This window comes from Lontra canadensis, unplaced genomic scaffold, assembly GCF_010015895.1.
Source record: "Lontra canadensis isolate GAN:19392208 unplaced genomic scaffold, GSC_riverotter_1.0 scaffold124, whole genome shotgun sequence".
Lineage (NCBI taxonomy): Eukaryota > Metazoa > Chordata > Mammalia > Carnivora > Mustelidae > Lontra > Lontra canadensis.
Genome location: NW_022631118.1, coordinates 4698636 through 4719188, shown reverse-complemented (window position 1 = coordinate 4719188; position 20553 = coordinate 4698636). Strand labels below are relative to the sequence as shown.

The 20553-nt window shown below is 42.1% G+C and overlaps 1 protein-coding gene across 6 annotated transcripts in view; it reads left to right on the top strand.

The window, feature by feature from the left end:
• Positions 1-20553, top strand: part of CUNH3orf20 (chromosome unknown C3orf20 homolog) — an 84759-nt gene that overhangs the window by 9456 nt on the left and 54750 nt on the right. For 2 of the 6 annotated variants that reach the window (XM_032841477.1, XM_032841479.1), the window contains 6 exons: positions 244-804; positions 1537-1677; positions 7201-7320; positions 8126-8134; positions 15628-15769; positions 16808-17095. In XM_032841477.1, the coding sequence (XP_032697368.1) occupies positions 324-804; positions 1537-1677; positions 7201-7320; positions 8126-8134; positions 15628-15769; positions 16808-17095 (1181 nt within the window). In that variant the 5' untranslated portion in view covers positions 244-323. Of the gene's footprint in view, positions 1-2; positions 805-1536; positions 1678-7200; positions 7321-8125; positions 8135-15627; positions 15770-16807; positions 17096-20553 lie in introns of those variants that run through there. The other 4 variants (XM_032841480.1, XM_032841478.1, XM_032841481.1 and 1 more) reach the window with 4 other exon arrangements.

The following is a 20553-nucleotide window of genomic DNA, read 5'->3' as shown; positions in this document are numbered from 1 at the left end:
AATCTGGTTATCTCCAAGGCCCTTCCCAAAGTAACCCACTAACGTGGGTTCATCTGATGTTGTCTCTGGGAAGAAAAAGGAGGAGGGACATCCCTTTGCCTTCCTGTGTGAGGAGGAGTCTTATTCTTCCTGGATAGGACCTGCTGGCTCAATGACCTATAAAGGCCGTTTCATCACTTCCATTCTGTCTGTCTCCAACTCTTCACCCTAGGTAAGAGCTGTCCCTTTTGATTACCTCTCAAGGGGCTCTGACTTTCTACAGCTGCAGGTCCATCTGGTCTGTGATGGACAGTATTACCTAGCAGGATGCATACTGTTCCAACATGACTGACATCAAGAGCAACCGAGAATTGTACCAGCAGTACACAGCCTCGGCTCCCAGGCTGCTGGCCCGCATCTCCAGACTGCTCATCAGTTGCCGGAACGCAGGCATTTCTGTACCTAAGGGCATCAGGAACATCTTTGAGTTCACTTGGGAAGAACTCACTGCTGACCCCATGTTGCCTACCCCATCCAACATCGTGGGCCTAGAGATCAGCATTGGACCCCCACCCGTGGTGCTCATGGAATTAACCCCCGCACAGGCCCCTGTCCAGAAGAAGCCACCACCACCACCACCATCAGTACCACCACAGCAATTGCTGCCCACATCCACTGGGTCAGCCAAGTTCACCCAGTCTCCCACCCGTGGCCATCTAGCACACTCTAGCCAGGAGACCCTGCACAGATTCCAGCGGCAGTCCATCCACCTGCTGACAGAGCTGCTCACCCTGAAGATGAAGGCCATGGTGGAGTCTGTGTCTGGTAAGGCTGGCTCACCAAATTCTTCTCCATTTTTTCTGAGCCCAGAAGGATCTGCCCAGACCAATGTGTGTGTCCACCAGAGCCATCCCAGACAGGTATATAAGGATATGCTGGGGCTAGGTGGCAACCATGGGTCTGCTGTAGGAATCCAACCCCTTCCCACAACGCCCTCAGGAGTCATCCTCCCACCCCTCTCTGTTCTCCAGTTTTCCGTCCCATTTCCTCAACATTGCTGAATCCAGACTGGAAGGTGGGCTGTGGAGAATAGTGTGAGGCCAGAGGTACTGAAGAGTGAGTTTGTAGAAATGATGCAGTGGTGGAAGAGAGGAAGCACCCAGGAGGAGGGGGTAAATTGAGAGGACTAATTAGTGGTTAGCAAGATCATCCACGGCAAGGGTATAACCCAAGATCAAGGAGGGGAAATAAAGCCATACCAGTAACTGAGCCTTCTAGATGTTTTAGAGGCTTCTAGATGTTATTTTACATACTAATGGCATCAGTACCCCAGTCTAAGGGTAAGGAAGAAAGAAGGGTAAGCAGGGGAAGAGAGCAAAATACCACCTGACAGGTTTGGAGAGGTCAAGACCTTCCATTAGGAAGACCCTTATACTTGCTTATCCTAGGAGTAGATCTTCCATCTACCCTTATTTCCTTGGCCATTTGCAGAGGTCCTTTCCTGGAAGCATTGGCCCCATGTGAGAGGAAAATGAGTTGCTTCAATGATTCTTTTAGTAGGTGCCAATCCCCTGGATATCACAAGGCGCTTTGTGGAGGCCAGCCAGCTCCTCCACCTCAATGCCAAGGAGATGGCTTTTGACTATCTGATCGGCACAATGGGAAGAAGTAGCCGGAGTGTCGGACAGATGGGGAAAGGTAGGTGCCCAAGCTTCAGCCATTAGGTGGAAGTTCAAATAGTGCCAATAAGAATGCAAGATAGAAAGGTCAGATCACCAGTTTAAACATTTGACATCTCCAGAAGTTGAGGTGGGTTCTCAAACAGAGAGATTCTAGAGCAGCAGAGATTCTCAAATGCTGTAATTGAGTATGTAAAGTGGTTCAGTTCCCCTGGAGAGCAGCTTGATGGTATCTGCAAGGCGGGAGATGCTCTAGCATCTTATAGCCCAGCAATTTCTCTTCTAAGTCATTCCCTAGAGCTGTGCTTTTCAAACTATCTGTGGTGAGGGACCAATCTGTAAAATTGCCAATCTCGCGTGGATTGACCTTTTCAAAAATATGATGTCACAGTGATGTCAGATTACCACCAAGTTTTCTAAATGTTTACTCTTAATTTTCGAGCTCATCTGGTCATGGCCTGGTGTGGATTCACAACAGTCCACTGGCCACACTTGAGAGTCACATTTGGCACACGTTGGGCAAGTCGTACCAAATGTTTATTGCAGAACTGCTTAGAATGACAAGGAAAATAAAATTGGAAGCACTCTAAATGTCCCTTGACAGGAGAAATACAAATGATAGACTGTTTAGACAATGGAACATAGTGAGCAGTAAAAACCAAGCACTTGTACAGCATGGGGACTGTAGACAATAATACTGTAATAACTTTACATGGTGACAAGTGGTGACTACAATTACTGTGATGAACATTTTTAAATAAATATATTTTTAAAGTAATATTTACACCTGATGTGGGGCTCGAACTCATGACCCCAAGATTAAGAGTCACACACACCACCAATTAAGCTGGCAGGGTGCCCCTCTGGAGCATTTTGTAATGTACACAAATATCGAATCACTATATTGTACAGCTGAAACTAATATAATAGTGTATGTGAGCTGTACTTCAATTAAAAAGAAAATAATAAAAACCAAAACCAGAACTAAAACACAGAGATCAATATAGTTAAATCTCAACAAATAGTGTTAAGCAAGTAAAGCAAGTTTTATAAGGATACATTTGGTATAATACTATTTAAATAAAATTTTAAAAATAAGGAACATATTGCATATGAGTACATTATGCAAAGTGTAAGTATAAAGGCGTGAAGGGGAATGCTAGGTGCAAAGCTGGAGAAAGTGTGCTCTGGAGAGGGGTGAAGGGGAACAGGATCTGGAAGACACAGCCATTCGGTCCTGTCTAATGTAACTCTTAGGTGTGATGTGTGCTGACCGCCCAAGCAGTTGGAGATCCGCATGTAACTTCCGACTCACCCAAAACTCAACTACTAATAGCCTGCTGTTGACCTTCCGGAAGTCTTACTGATAACATCAACATGTTTGATTAACACGAACTTTGTATGTGTGTGTAAATGAGAAAATGAGCTTCATGAGGTCAGTGGAAGTGATGTTGGAAAGCTGCTCAGCTCCCACGCAGAGCCTCTGATGCTGGCGCAGTGGAGCAGAACTAGTCAGCTGCTGGAGACAGGAAGCTCATCTGGGGCAGCGACCCCATGGAGAAAGGAAGATTCGGTTATCAAAGGGTTAAAAATAAAAGCTGATAAAGGGAGGCACCTGGTGGCTCAGTCGGTTAAGGTTAAGTGTCTGCCTTCAGCTCAGGGCATGATCTCAGGGTTTTTGAATCACGCATGGAGTACGGCTCCCTGCTCAGCGGGGAGCCTGCTTGTGCACTCTCTCTGTTTCTCTCGCAAATGAATAAATAAAATTTTTTAAAAAGCTGATAAAACCTTTGGATATTTTTGCAAAGGCAAATATGGAGGGACTTGCGTTTTATTGCTCTATTGTATTTATTTTTCAGGAAAAAAAAAACCACCCCACCTCAAAAAAATGACACAGTCATTTTTATTGCTTTAAAGAATTAGTGTGTGTTTACAATACCAATAAAATTTTGTTAAATACAAGGTAAAATAAAGTTATTTTGATGACTTTTTTTTGAGAGAGAGGGCGTATGTGAGCATGGGAGGAGGGGTAGAGAGAGAAGGGAAAGAGAGAATCCCAAGCAGGCTCCATGCCTAGCACAGAGCCGGACTCAGGGCTTGATGTCGTGATTACGAGAATCATGAGCTGAGCTGAAATCAGGAGTTGGACACGAAACAGGTGCCTCTATTTTGATAACTTCTGTGTTTTTGAGCCTCAATCTAAGTATGCTTTTTTCTTTTTCCGTTTATTAAATTTTTTTACATTTTTAATTTTTAAAAAGATTTTATTTATTTATTTGAGAGAGAGAGAGAGAACACAAGCGGGGGAAGGGGCAGAGAGAGGGAGAAGCAGACTCCCTGCTAAGCAGGGAGCCCGACTTGGGGCTCAATCCCAGGACTCAGATCATGACCTGAGCCAAAAGAGCCGCTTAAGTGTTTAATTTTAATTCCAGTTTAGTTAACAAAGTGTTATATTAGTTTCAGGTGTACAATATAGTGATTCAGTAATTCTATACATTACTCAGTGTTCATCATGATTAAGTGTACTGTTAATCCCCTTCACCTGTTTAATTCCCCCACTTAATCCCCACCTCCCCTCTGGTGACCATCTGTTTGTTCTCTGTATTTAAGAATCTGTCTCTTGGGGTGCCTGGGTGGCTCAGTCATTTAAGCATCTGACTCTTGATTTTGGTTCAGGGTCATGGTATTGAGCCCTGTGTTGGGCTCCATGCTGAGCAGGGAGCCTGCTTGGGGTTCTTTCTCTCCCCCTGCCCCTCCCCCTGCTTATGTGCTCCTCTGCGCCAGCATCAGAGGCTCTGCGTGGGAGCTGAGCAGCTTTCCAACATCACCTCCACTGACCTCATGAAGATCATTTTCCCCCTAAGGATGGCAATTTTACTGTGCCATTTATTTGGACTGCACATGTATGGTTATCAGCATACATGGATTCCTGCACCTTGTGTTCTGTATAGAGCTTAGAGATCCATTTCATTTGAGGGGGGATACTGTCTGATGGTCTGTTGCATGGGTAGGAAAGTCCCACCCAGCCCAGCCACCCACCCTCAGACCTGCCCATGATGCCCTCCTACCTGAATAAGGTGTTCTCTCACCTTGAAAAGAAAATGGTTGTCACCATTAGCATTCTTCTTCATAAGGTGCTTGAGGGTTCTTGCAGGATCGCAGACTTTCACCAGTGATACAGTGGCTTCCTGCATCCCTTGTGGGTTGTGGTTAATCTGGTGCAGGAGAATTTGTGGAGAGCTGAGCTGAATTCTGGAGAGACTTTGATGATTTCTGCATCCTGCTGCATTAGCAGACTGTTCCACTGTACTCACTAGGAAATCTCTCACTTTTTGGCATGAGTGTTCCAGATACTCCTCTTTAAACAAGCCTAGAGTTTGAAAAAAAAAAAAAAGTCTAACCGATAAAATATAAATGAAGGTGTGATCCATTTCTCTTAGAAAAGCACTGATCCAGGAAGGCCTTAAATTAGCCCTCATGGGCATTAAAAAGAAGATTCAAACCCTGTTGACTTATTTTACATGACTTCTCTTTTTCTGGACTGTCTTATTACATGAGGTAGACCAAAGCTGTAACTGGGTCTGGAGTAGTCTTCCCTTAAATCTATAGCCAGAATGTTCCCCTTGCTAAGGTAGCATGTCCTTAGTGGTAATGGTAAGCCTGCATCCTGCCTTTTCTCCTTTCCAGTACCTACTTGTCCTGCCATGTCATGAAAGAAAACTCCTCCTTGATTTTTAGTTGATGGCAATATTATTAAGTAAAACATATATGAAAAAGAAAGCAAATAATCTTGCTATCTTTACATAAAGCTATTTTTCATTTTTGCTGTCTCTTCTGTGGTTTTTCCATCTGTCTATCCCTGTCTCTCTCTCTCTCTCTCTCTTTCTCTCCAAAAGTATTTTAACAATACTGCCATTTTCCTATTTCTCAGTTTCCTATACTTAGACACAGATGTTTGCCATCATGGTTATATGCTTTTAATAATTGTCATTTTAAGTGACAGTTTAATGTTTATGTTCTGTAATTACCCAAATGCTTATGTTTTCAGGTTTCTTACCATTAGTATAATATGCACTGTAATATGCAACTTTGGTTTCTATTGGTTATAAAGACCGATTTCCTAGAAGAGGGATTACTGGAGCAGAAAGTCTCAGTATGTGTACATCTCTTGCTAAATACTGTTTTCTAGATGGATTTTGTCTACACCAGCATGGTTGACCAGTTTTATCCTATCTTTATCAGTGTTAGCTTTTGTTACTTTCTGCTAAAATAAAAAATACTGAAAGTTGGTCCTGATCTCAACTTTTGGATCCTAGCGAAGGTTATTTTTTGCCTGTGTGCATTATCCAGTATGCAGTCTCTGGTTACAGTCTTTGTCTATTTAGGAGGTCATGTTTGCCATTTTCTTTATGAATTTGAATGAATTGTAATAAACTGCTTAACATTTCCTAACAATTTCATGCCTACCCAGTGAAATGACCATATCTGGGGGAAGAATGAACAAATGATTTGATGAGGTTTTTGTAAGTGTGATCAAGATTTTCTACTAGTGGGGCACCTGGGTGGCTCAGTGGGTTAAAGCCTCTACCTTCAGCTCAGGTCATGATCCCAGGGTCCTGGGATGAGCCCTGCATCGGGCTCTCTGCTCAGCAGGGAGCCTGCTTCCCTTCCTCTCTCTGCCTGCCTCTCTGCCTACTTGTGATCTGTCAAATAAATAAATAAAATCTTTTTAAAAATTTTTTAAAAAAAGATTTTCTACTAGTGATGGGGGTACTAATTTTTTTTCAGCCACTCAGGAGCCCCAGGGGTACTAAATTTTAATTCTCAAGTGGTCAGATATCAAATGACTCTACATGAGACAGTGTGATTCTGCAAGAGACTGATCTGTTGAAGAAGCATCTGATTTCTGTGCCTTGGATAAGGGAATGGCCCGGTGTTACTCTCTCCACCTAGTGCAGCACTTATGTCTGCATTTACCCTCGCAGTTATCCTGTCATCTTTTGTGGTTGCTGCTCCCTGCTTCCTGTACTGGTGTCATTTCTCTCTTAAGGGATATTGTAGTTGGGGGTGGGTACTGTAGAAAGGAATCTCAAAGATTTCCCTTAGTTACTCTGAGCCTCCTCATGCATTAAAGAAGTCTTTTTCTTCCAAGATCTGGTTGTTTTGTAACAACCAGGGCACTTTAGAGTACCTACTCTACCATACCACTAGAGCAGAAAGTCTGTATTACATTTTTGGTTAAAAAGAAAAAATTGATTCATCTCCCCCTCTGATTTCCATGAGAGACTATGGACTCTGGGAATCAAACTGAGGGTTTTAGCAGGGAGCGGGGTGAGGGATGGGTGAGCCCAGTGATGAGTATTAGGGAGGACACGTATTGCATGGAGCACTGGGTGTTATATGCAAACAATGAATCATGGAACACTCCATCAAAAACCAATGATGTACTGTATGGTGAGTAACATAATAAAAAATTATAAAATCAAAAAATAAAATAAAAATTGAAAAGTTGAAGAAAGAATCCCTTTGTCTTCCACTCCAGATTCCTTCATGGACACTCCAGCCATGGGAGTGAACACGCCTTACCAGCTTGTCTATGAGTCCTCCACTGGCTGTCTGAGCTTTTCCCTCTCAACTGGAAGGGAAGTCAAGAAGAAAACAGGTAACAGAAGATCCCATCAAGACCTCTTAGCCAATCTTTGGGGGTGGAGCTGGAGAGAGGGATAGAGGATTCCCAGTGTAGGTTGATGAGATGGCTTGATTTAGTTTTCTGAAAGGAAGGATTAATGGCTGTCTTGGCTGTTGGCCAAAGCTATTGACATAGATTCTCTCTCATGAAATTCAATACATCTAACCCAGTCACTCCGCAATTCAGTCTCATCATTTGACTGTTTACATGCCCTCCATTCCTGGTGGTGTGATTCACATCACATCATTTAAACAAGTCCCTGATTCACCTGGGACAACATCCCTATCAAACCCACATCTTCCACACCTTCAGGACCCCAAACTCATCTCCTCAGAGAGAGATCTGTGTTGCTCCTGCTCACACAGTAGGTTGGGCTACCAGTATCTGAAGAGAGGCACTTGGCTACCAGACCTAACAGAATGTTCCAATTGGGCCAGTTCATGCAGGAAGAAGAGAAAGAGAGAGGGCTCTGCTATTTCCACTGAGGAAGACACAAAACAGAAAGAAAGGCTTAAGAGAAAGAGCAGGTGGCAGATGAGACCAAACAGTATAGCAGCAACCATGCAGCCAGAAGCTCAGAGGAGAAAGAAGTTGGAGCTGGAGAGGGCAGGGCAGGGTCTCAAGGAACTTCTGGTTATCTCCCCACCACCTTACCCAACCAGCTGTGATGGCAGATGGAGGAATGGGGTAGGCAAAGGAGGGATGTATTTGCAAAGAGGTGGTGGGAGGATCAACATAAGATGGGAATGTTCAAAGACTGTCCATTTGATTCCCACAGACACTGGAGGTAAGTCTGGAAGTTGAGAAGTTTGGATATTACTTCTGACCCATCCTCATGTCTGTGTGATTTGCCTTCTGCCAGGCCTCATCTCCATATCAAGCTGATCCTATATCCTTTCAGTTAGTGAACAATTGCTAGTTGTCATTCACTGTTCTAAATCCTGGGGGTACACATGTGGACTCTAAGACAATACCCTCCCAAATGGAGCTGACTTCTTCAGCTTCCTTGCTTTAAGTAGATTCAGCTGTCCTGTTTCCCCAGTTCCTTTACCCCTGCAGTAACCCGCAGCATCATTTCTAACATCCTACATTATGTGCTCCTGGTTTTATTATATCCACTCCTGAACCGGCCATAATTAAACACAATCCCTTTGAGAGAAAACAAAGTTATCGTCAAGATACACAGAGATTTCATGATTTTTCTTTCTAATGACCTTGAGGGTGATGCTTTCTGTTTGTCTCTTTGTCTGTCTAGCTGTTTTCCTCTGCTACCCTACCAAGATGTGATTTGTCATCATGATATTGCATTGTTCTCACTAGATGTGTGTTCACAGTGCTGCATTTCTTATAGGTTCTTGATGTGTTCAGAAATTCATCTCACACATGCATGCTAGAATGGATGGTTAACTTTTCCTAATAGTTTATAAGTAACCATGTGATGTATCTTCCCCAGGAATGTCCCAATTTATGCTTATTTTCCTGACATAACAATTAGTGATGCCCATTTTCACTCTAAAAATTACTTTCCCAGTTTGGACATATTGTAGAATTATTCTGGCTTTAGACCACTTTGAATTTTGGACCTCTGCTATCTGTTCATGCCCATGTGCTATGATACCTTACCAACTGCCCCCTTTGCAGTTCTAGGGCCAGGCACACTTGGAGCAGACAGGCTTCAAGAGTTGAGCCTACTCCCTGAGGGGACAGAAGCTATGTCTGGAAAGTAGCCCAGCATTATGAAGAAGAACTGAGAGAAGTCTATCAACAATGGTTCCTGGCTGGAGCAAGAGGCTGTCATCCTCAAGAACTCAGGGCACCTGGGGCCAAGCCAGACATGAATGGTCAGACTAGAAGATGTTCCAGGAGGTCAGCCAGCTGCTAGCTGGGCCTCTGGTCTTTGGTGGCAGGAGGATTGGGGGAAGGGACCAGAAACCAGTCATGGTGCAGATACCAGAGATAGTATTCAAGCACCAGCCAGAAACCCCAAGGCTTGCTGACAGTGAGAAGACTTCATTCTGAGGTGCTCAGGGCTCAGCTGGAGCCTGAGCAGAGGCTTTGGCTTAGAACCAGTTTTCATTCATGAAGTTGAGCTTGCATATATTAAGGGAGAGCATGTGGCTCCAGTTGGGTGGGCAGCAGAGGCTCAGAAACATGTGGACCTCAGCAGATGCCCCTGGAATTTCAGTTATGGAAGACCACCTCCACAATTTCATGTCACCATATCCTTATACCAACTAATACTTGCCATAAGGGGTTAACTGTGAAAAAAAGTGCAATAGGCACAAAACGTTGCCACCCACAGATTTGAGCAGGCAGAAGAAAGAGTAAGCGAAGTTGAAGATAGAACTGTTGAAATTACTGAATTTGAAGCACAGAAAGAAAATGTTTTTTAAAAATGAATGGAGCCTAAGGTTATCTGTGGGACACCATCAAGGAGAATACATGTGCATTGCAGGAGTCTCAGAAGAAGAGAGAAAGGGACAGTGAGAATATTTGAGGAAATGTTGGCTGAAAACTTCCCAAACTTGATGAAAGATGTGAATATAAACATCAGAGAAGATTGACAGACTCCAGGCAACATGAACTCAAAAGAGACCCACACCAAGACACATCATAACTTTCAAAAGACAATGACAGAGAACCTGGAAAGCAGCAAGAGAAAAGCAAATCATTACATCCAGGGAATTCTCAACAACATTATCAGCAGATTTCTCATCAGAAACTTTGGAAGCCACAAGGCATGTGGCCTCTGGGCATGTATATTCAGAGTGTTAAAAGGGGGGAAAAAAAAAACCCAAAACCTGTCAGCCAAGAATCCTATGTTCAGCAAAACTGTCCTTCAAAAGTGAGGGAACTATTAAAACTTTCCCAGATTGTCAAAACCCAAGGGAGTTCATGATTGCTAGACCTACCCTTCAAGAAGTACTCAAGGGAGTCCCACAAGGTGAAATGAAAGGACACTAGACAGTACCTTGAAGTTGTATGGAGAAATAAAGATCTCAATAAAAGTAAAGATATGGGCAATTATAAAAGCTAGTATTATTGTAACTGGTTTGTAACTGTACTTTTTGTTTTTTACATGATTTAAGAGACATTTAAAGAAAAATTGTTAGTATAAAAGTATTACTGTAACTCTGGTTGGTAAGTACAAATCTTATTTACTATGTAATTTAAAAGACATACATTTAAGAGCATTGTTATTTTATGTTTTGGTGCGCATAGTATATAAAGCTGTGATCTTGTGATGGCTGAAAGGGTTGAGGATGAATCTGTAAAGGAGGAGAGTTTTTTGTGTTACTGAAGTTAAGCTGGCAAAAATTCAAATTAGAGTTTTAGAACTTTAGGATGTTAAATGTAATTCCCCATGATATCCCCAATGTAACCACAAAGAAAATAGCCATAGAATATACCAAAAAGCAAATGAGAAAGGAATGTAAACCTTTTATGACAATCAATATAAAGGAAACAGTATTGAAAGATATGAGGGGCAAAAGCCATAAGGCATATAGTAAACAAAAACTACAATAACAGAAGCCCTTCATCAGCAATTACTTTAAGTTGAATGGATTAAACTCTCCAATCAAAAGACGGAGATTGGCAGAATGGATAAGAACATATGATCCAACAATATGCTGTCTATAAGAGAGTCACTTGAGATCCAAAGACTCAAAACAGGTTGAAGGTGAAAGAATGAGAAAAAATCTGAAAATAATGATGTTCTATATGTTGGCTAATTGAATTAAAATTTCTTAAAAAGGAAAAAAGAAAGAATGGAAAAAGATATTCTATGCAAAGAGTAACCAAAGAGAGCAGGGATAGCAATACTAGTATCAGACAAAAAACTTTAAATCAAAAATGTTACAGGAGACAAAGGACACACTGTGTTAATAAAAGTTTCAATACAACAAAGAGATAATATAAATGTTTGTGTACCTAATGACAGACCATAACACTATCTGAAGCAAAAACTGACAGGTTAAAGACAGTTCTACCATAATGTTTGGAAATTTCAATACCCTTCTCACAATAATGGAAAAACAACCAGGCAGAAGATAAATAAGGAAATAAAGGACTTAAATAACAGAATAAATCAATTAGAAAACAACAAAAACAATACACATTCTTCTCAAGTGCACATGGGCCATTTTTCAGAAGAGGCCATATGTTAGGCCACAGATTGTCTTAATGAATTAAAAAAGACAGATAACACACAAAGTATCTTTTCTGACTGAAGTAGGATGAAGTTAGAAAGCAATAATGGAAGGAAAATTAGAGAAAAAATCACAATATTGTGGAAAGTAAATAATGCATTCTTTAAATATTTTTTTTTTATTTTTAGAGAAAGAGAGAGAGCAGGGAAAAGGAGGTGGGAGAGGGAAATTCAAGCTGACTTGCACTGAGTGCAGGGCCTGACACGGGGCTCAATTTCATGGCCCTGAGAACATGACCTGAGCCAAAATCAAGAGTCAGATGCTTAACCAACTGAGCCACCCAGATGCCCTGTAAATAACATTCTTAAACAACTAACACATTAAAGAAGAACAAGAGCAGTTAGAAAATATTTAGAGATGAATGAAAATGAGAACATCATAAACAAAAACTTACAGGATGCAGCAGAAGTAGTACTAAGGGGGAGAATTTATAGTCACAAATGATTACATTTAAAGATAAGAAAGATATCATATTAAAAAACCTAAATTTACAACTTAAGGAACTAGAAAAAGAAAAAATTAAAACCAAAGCTAGAGGGGCGCCTGGGTGGCTCAGTGGGTTAAGCCGCTGCCTTTGGCTCAGGTCATGATCTCAGGGTCCTGGGATCGAGCTCCGCATCAGGCTCTCTGCTCAGCAGGGAGCCTGCTTCCTCCTCTCTCTCTCTGCCTGCCTCTCTGCCTGCTTTGTGATCTCTCTCTGTCAAATAAATAAATAAAATCTTTAAAAAAAAAAAATAAATAAATAAAACCAAAGCTAGAAAAGGAAAGAATAAAGATTAGAACAGAGAGAAATGAGAGAATTAAAAACCCACTGAAATCAAAAGTTGATTCTTTGAAAAGATCAACATGATTGATAAACTTTTAGCTAGACCAACTAAGGAAAAAAGAGATAAGACTCAGATTACTAAAATGAATTGAAAGTGGGTGCTCTACCGCTGATTCTACAAAAAAAGGATTATGATAGCATACAATGAACAATTGTACACCAACAAATTGGATAACTTGCATGAAATGGACAGATTTCTAGAAACACAAAACCTACCAAAACTAAATCAGGAAGAAGTAGAAAATTTTGATAGACCTATAGATACTAAAGAGATTAAATCAATAATCAAAAATCTCCAACAAAGGGGCACCTGGATGGCTCAGTCAGTTGAGCATCTGATTCTTGGTTTCAGTTCAGGTCATGATCTCAGGGTCCTGTGGTTGAGCCCCACATCGAGCTCCCTACTCAGCCAGGAGTCTGCTTGTCTCCCTCCCTCTCTGCCGCTCCCCCCAACTCGCACTCTCTCTAAGGTAAATAAATAAATCTTTAAAAAAAAAAAAAAGACTCCCAACAAAGAAAAGCCCTAGATTTGACAGCTTTTAGTGGCAAATTCTACCAAGGATTTTAAGAACTAATTACAATCATTCTCAAGCTTTTCCAAAAAAAGAAGAGGGAACACTTCCCAACTCATTCTGTGAAGCCAGCATCAGACAAAGGCATTACAACAAAAGAAAACCACAGACAATATCCTCTATGAACATTGAATCAAAAATCTTCAACAAAACACTAACAACAGAGTTCAACAGCACATTAGGAATTATACACCATGACACCAAGCAGGATTTATTCTTGGAATGCAAGGGTGGTTCACACACAAAACTCAGTCACAGAATGAAGGGGAAAAAACCACATGATTATCTCAATTGATGCAGAAAAATCATTTGACAATTCAGCACCCTTTCATGATTAAAAAAAAAAGTGAAGTAAATAGAAGTAAACTACCTTCACACGGTAAAAGTCATATATGAAAAACATAAAGACATAAACATCATACTCAGTAGTGGAAGACTGGAAGCTTTTAAGATCAGAAACAAGGCAAAGATATCCACTTTCACCCCTTTCTATTCAATACCGAACTGGAAGTCCTAGCCAAAGCAAGATTGACAAGAAAAAGGAATAAAAGACATTCAAATTAGAAAGGAAGAATTTAAATTATCTGTTTGCAGATAATATGATCTTTTATACAGAAAACCATGAAGATTCCACACAATAAAACCTGTTAGAATAAATGAATTCATCAAAGTAGCAGGATATAACACACAAATCCGTTCATTTCCACATGCAAACAATGAACACTCTGAAAAGGAAATTACAAAACAATTCCAATAGCAGAAAAAAGAGCAAAATATTTATGAATTAACTTAACCAAGGAAATGAAAGACTAGTACAATGAAAACTACAAAGCATTGCTGGGAATAATTAAAGAAGAAACAAATAAATGGAAACATATGCTATGTTTATGAATTGGAAGAGTTAAAATTGTTAAAATGTTAATACTATCCAGAGTGATCTACAGATTCAAAGCAATCCCTATCAAAATCCCAATGATTTTTTTTACAGAAATAGGAAAATTCATCTTAAAATTCATATAGAATCTCAAGGGACCCCCTGAAGAACCAAAACAATCTTAAAAAAAAAAAAAAACAAGAAAAAATTGGAGGACTCACATTTCTTGATTTCATTACTTACTACAAAGATACAGTAATCAAAATGGCATGGTATTCATGTAAAGACAGATGTATGGACCAAGAGAATAGAAGAGAGACCCCAGGAATAAATCTTTGTATATATGGTCAGTTTTGACAAGGATGCTAAGACCATTTAATGGGGCATCCAGTCTTTTCAACAAATAGCACTGAGAAAACTGGATTTCCACTAGCAATGAATGAAGTTGGATCTTTACCTAATACCATATCTGAAAACTAACTCAAAATGGAGCAAGGTACTAAATATAAGACCTACAACAATAAAATTCTTAGAAGAAGATATAGGCAAAATTTCATGACACTGGACTTGGCAATGATTTCTTAGATATGGTACAGCAACAACAAAAAAATAGACAAATTGTGGAGGGCACGTATTGCATGGAGCACTGGGTGTGGTGCATAAATAATGAATTCTGGAACACTGAAAAGAAATTTAAAAAATAAAATTTAAAAATAGACAAATTGGACTTTGTGAAAATGTTAAATTTTGTACATCGAAAGACACTATCCATAGAGTAAAAAGGCAGAATGGGAGAAAATATTTGTAAATCATATATCTGATAATTATAATTCAGACTAAATAGACAATGGGTGTACAACAGTGTGAATGTATTTAGTACCACGGGGCTTTCCACAGTAAGAATGGTTAGGATGGTAAATTTTTGTGAGGTGTTTTTAACCACAACATATACATATATATAAAAATAATTTCAGTCCAAGTCTCAGTCGATATACACTACCCTTCATTGAAGGCCTGAGGTTAGCCAACATCAGACAAGTGTTACAGTTGATTGAGATGGAGTTGAGACATTCTGCCTTTTTGTTTGTTTGTTTTTTGAGAGAGAGAGAGAGAGAGAGAGAGAGAGAGTATGTGTGTGTGTGTGTAGGGGGGTTGGGGATAGGCAGAGGGAAAGAAGCAGACTTCCCACCGAGTGCGGAGTCTGATGCAGGCTCCACAAAGGGTTCCATGTAGGACTCCACATGGGGCTCAGTCCCACAATCCTGAGATCTTGACCTCAGCAAAAAGCAAGAGTCAGATGCTTAACCGACTGTACCACCCAGGTGCCTTGGGAGAGAATCTCAAGCAGGCTCTACACACAGCTGGAGCTTGATGCGGGACTTGATCTTACAACCCTGAGATCATGACCTGAGCCCAAATCAAGAGTCAGACACAACCGACTGAGCCACCCAGGTGCCCCTGAGACCTTCCGTCTTTAATCAGAAGTGTCAGAAGAGAATCACTTCAGCCCCCATGGCAGTCACGTGCACAGGCCATCCTGGGGAAACATGGCTGGGCTCATCACTCTGCACACATTTGTTCCTTATGCATGCTTAATTGACTTGCAGAGCAACGTCTCTGCGTTACAAGTGACCTGCCAGGGATTCCTGTCCCTGGAAACCATGAATGATGCCCCCAGTTACTTTGACCATCAGAAGATACTGCTCTCCTGCTCTCCCTGCCACCGCATCCCCATCTGAGCACGATGTCTTAAGAAACCACTCCCTAAAATCCCCTCTCTAACCTCTTACTCTTCAGTAACAGGTAAATCAAAAAACTTAGAAGACATAACCGTGTTGTCCTTTCAACGAGGAGCTGGAATGTCTGCCTCTGACAGCGTGGAATTCAGCGACCCCTGCCCTGAGGTCCGGGAGAAGCTGCAGGAGATGTGTCGCCATATGTGAGCACCTCAGTGGTTGGGGGCAGATGTGAGAGTTGGGTAGGACCACCAGCTACCTGTTTGTGCATGAAGGGGAATTCACAGAAGTGCCTGAGCAGTGCCAGGAAGTGCTAGCTACCCAGTGCCCCCAACGACAGTGTCAGGGGTCACAGCTGTCCCTCACACACTCTCCCATCCCCAGTCTCTCCCCCAACACAGTTCTTTTCAGTCCTTACTACAACCTGATGAGGAAGAGGAGGTATGCCCATTTTGCAGATGAGGAAACTGAGGCAGCCCAAGCAGATGGGTAGGTAAGCCATTGCCAGAGGCCCCACAGTTTGGTGGACCTGACACCAGGGCATTGATCTTTGCCTCCTCACAATTTGCAGGGCTCCTTACACTTTAAAGGCTTTGTGCCCTGAACATTTATTTCTTAACATAATTTGTCAGATGTTTTCCTATAACAATAGCAGCAGCAAAAATCCTTTCAGAGGGAAAAAAAAAAAAAAACATCGACATGGGTGATTAATGATATCTATGATTCTGGGTCCCACAAGTCTTAGCAAGTTAGTCTATATTTCTCCAAAGACTCAGACCATGGGTCATAAAGGATTTAAAACCTAGCCCCATTTAAGGCATATGTCTTGGGCTTCCCTGGGCCATTAATGCAGCTACAGAACACGGGAGGAGGGAAACCACCCAGCTTGCCCCTTATTGTGATATTCTGGAAGGAAGCTCTTTTATAACCTCAGGAGTGGGGAGTGTGCAGCACCTCCAGCTCCCCTACCAGGTCCCCCTTCTGTATTCGGTCCCACTCCATGGGTCCTTACCCTATTGCTGAAGGTAGAAGTCAGGCAGAGACTAGTTTCAGAGGACAGTTTCCCAGTTCTACCTAAAACTCCTGCTTTTAAGGACAAGGGGGAATGGGGCAGGCAGAGGTGCTCCGGGGACAGGGAAATGGGATGGAAGTCTTGGGAACTGGGAAGGGGCTGTAGAGAGAGTGTCCCTGGTGAGTAAGAGCCAAGTGGCTAGAAGATATGTTGGTCTCCTTCCCTGCAGAGAAGCGGAAAGGGCCTCGTGGAAAGGGAGGACTTTCTCCTGTCCCCTGATCTTTCGCAACTACAGGGCAAAGGTGCCCCCTCATCTAATGTCAGCCCCGAAAGGGGATGCTCAGACCCCGAGCTCCCACCACCCTCACCCTTCAGGTGCTCAGACCTCCGCTTCCACCCTTCACCAGCCTCCCGCCTACCACCACCCTCACCTTGTCCGGCATTCTCAGGAGTGGAAGGTATCCAAGAAGATCATCAAGTTCCATTACGCCTTCTATGATGGGTCCTCCTTTGTGTAGTATCCTTTTATTTGCTGTTGCCCCTTCTCCCCAGCAACTCAGCCCCAGAAAATCCCCGGGTTTGAATAAGCCCGAGTGTTTACTTTGGCTTTTCAACTGACCAGAGAAGCCTGGTGATGTGTTCTTCAGGATATTAGGCATTTTTTGTTCAGGTCAGAGAGGGCTCCCTTTGGAGAATGTCTGGGTGGGAAGCAATGCATCAAGAAGCCGCCTTGGACCCCTATGTTCCTTGCAGGGGTCCTGTTGCCCACTCCCCAACAGACAGTGGGGCTGGACCGGATGCCCAGCCCATTTGGCAGCAAGGCTCTGAGGTTTCCAGGTTTTATAGTCTGAGTTGGATGAGACATCAAAAAGAGGAGCCACTAAGCCAGACATCCCTGTCCCTTCCTTGTAGGAATGGATGGTGTCACTCACTTCAGTGTCACAAAAGGAATTTGGTGGCAGAGCCAGGCCGTGAATCAGGGCCACTTCACCTCTATTTAGGTCCCTCCTTCTGGCACAATTGTTAGGCCTCCCAGGATTCTTCCGTGGAGCAGAGAGCAGGAGATGGGGGGAAGGAAGATGGCCTTGTTTAATAATAAAACCACAGGGTACTCAGTGTCCCATACCTTTGGAAGAGAGGGAGCTCCCTGAACTGTCAAATAGGTTGCCAAGCCAAGCCTGCCTCCCAGTAGCCCCCCTGCCGCCACCCCCCGCCCTCACTTAATTTGGCCTCTTCTCCAGCTGAACTGGGAATTCAGAATTTAAGTGCCTTGTCAAAGGCATCCTATTGTTTCTCTGACCGTAAATGAATGCATTCATCACACTCCTCTTGGCCCTGCTTCCAGGGAGGCCTGTGATATTGAACACAGCAAACTCCTTCCAGGGTAACTGCTGCTTACTGGGAGTCATGGGCTCTCCCTTCCCCCTTTCCTGATTCATCATTGCCTTAAATAGGACCATCTCCCTGAGCTCGAGAAACTATGTGAATTCTGTTGCTATCAGCAGGACTACAGTGGGTGACCTAGAGCACAGCCCTCATTCTCCTCCCTGTCCCAGAATCCCGAGGTCCCCTCGGATGGGACCACCCCAAACCTGCAGGCCCTGCTACTGGCATGCTTGACCCATATGCCACCAGTGACCACATCCTGTCCTCCAATGCATTTCATCTTTGAAAGTCCCAAGAGGCTGGGTTCTAGGCCCAGTTCTTCTTGGTGTCCCTGCTGGTCACTTCATCTCTCTGGGCCTCACTTGCCTTCACTATAAGGAGAGGAAGTTGGACCCAGTGATCTTGGAGAAATTCTGTGTTACTGTGTTCCAGTGGCCAAAGCACGCATGTACCTGTTAGATCCCTTGTAAGCAGAGAAAAATGTTTGGAAGACATTTTTCTGGACTCAGCAGTTAATTCTGGTCTCATGGAGATTGCTGGCCAAAGCTCTCAAGTAGAAATGGTTTATCTACCCCTGAGGTGCCAGAAAGCTGCCAGCCCCAATTGGTTTGTTCTTTGTCCACATCAGACCCCAGAACCATCCCAGTATTCATTTCATTTGGGTGTCATTCCCTCCATTGTCAGCATCTCCCGGATGTCTCCCCACAACTGCTGATTCTCCCATCAAACTTCCCTCAAAGCCTTTTTTCCTATGCACGGACTTACCATATTTAAAACAAACTTTATTCACTGTGCTCAGCACTGTTCCCTTAGAAATACTCTGAGGTACTTATTTTTTTTTAATATGAAAAAATGTACATCGCATAAAATTTCTCATTTTAACCAGCTTAAAGTGTGTAATTGAATGGCATGAACTATATTCATAATGCTGGGCAGCCATCTCCACAACCTAGTTCCAGGGCTTTTTCATCACCCTGAAAGCAAACCCCATGTTTGTTAAGCAGGCGCTCCCCATTTCCCCTCCCCTACAGTTCCCGGCAACCACTAACATGTTTTTTGCTTCTTTGCATTTACCTGTTCCAGATAGTTCGTATAAATGGGATCATGCAGCATGTGGCCTTTTGTATCTGGCTTCTTTCCCTCACCATTATGTCTTCAAGGTTCATCCACATTATACTATACAACAGTGCCTCCTTTTTTAAATTGGGGTATATCCAATTGAGTGGCAGTCAGTGCATTTACAGTGATGCTTCCATCACTTGTCTCAAGTTCCACAAACTTTTCAACACCCAAAAAGAAAACCCTATGCCCCTTCACCCATCACTTTCTGTTTTCCCCTACCCTAGCCCTAGCAACCACCAATATGTTTTTGTCTCTTTTGATTTGCCTCTTCTGGACATCTTATAAATCCTATCGCATGTGACCTTTTGTGTCTGGCTTCTTTCACTGAGCATAATGTTTTCAAGGGTCACACATTATGGCACATCTCACAATTTCCTTTTTGTGGCTGAATAATATTCTATTATATGGGTGTTCCACTTTCTTCTAATCCATTCATTTGCTTATGGACGTTAGGTTTTCCCCACCATTGGGCTACTGTGAACACCTGTTTTGAATTCTTTTGGGTCTATACATAGGAGTGGAATTACTGGGTCATATAGTAGTTCTATGTTTAACTTATTTAAGGCCCTCCAAAATGTTTTCCCCAGTGACTCTGTGCCACTGTGTTATATTCCCGCCTACAATGTGTAAGAGGTCCAGGTTCTCCACATTCTTGACTCTACTTGATATTTTCCAATTTTTAAATTCCAGCCACTCTAGTGGATGTAAAGTAATATCTCATTGTGGCTTTGAATGGTTTTCCTAATAACTAATGATTTCAAGCATCTTCATGTGCCTTCTTGGCATATCTTCTTTGTCAAAATGTGTATTCAAGTCCTTTACCCATTTTTTTATTGTCCATTATTTATTGAGTTCCAAGAGTTGTTTATATATTATAGATACTAGATCCTTATCTGATAAATGATTTGCAACTTTTTTCCTATCCTGTGGGGTGTTTTTTCATTCTCTTGATAGTATCCTTTGAAGTATGGAAGTTTTTAATTTTTATGAAGTCCAATTTTTCTTTTCTTTTCTTTTCTTTTTATTCCTTCTGCTTTGGGTTTCATATCCAAGAAACTACCCTTGTGCCTGTATTGTCTTCTAAGAGTTTAATGGTTTACAGATCTTACATTTAGGTCTTTGATCCATTTTCAGTTGATATTTACATATGGTGTGAGATCAGGATCCAACTCCATCCTTTCTCAAGTGATAGCCAGTTGTCCCACCTCTATTTCTTGAGGAGACTATTCTTTCGCCATTGAATGGTCTTGGCACCCTTGTTGAAGATCAGTTAATCGTTGATATATGAGTTTACTTTTGAACTCTCAGTTCTAGTCCATTGATCTGTATGTCAGTGCCACAGTGTTTTGATTATTGTAGCTTTGTAGTGAAGTGTTGAAATTAGGAAGTTTGACTCACCTGTTTCTTTTTTCAAGATTATTTTGGTTATTTGGGGTCCTGTGCAAGTCCATATGATTTTTAAAATCA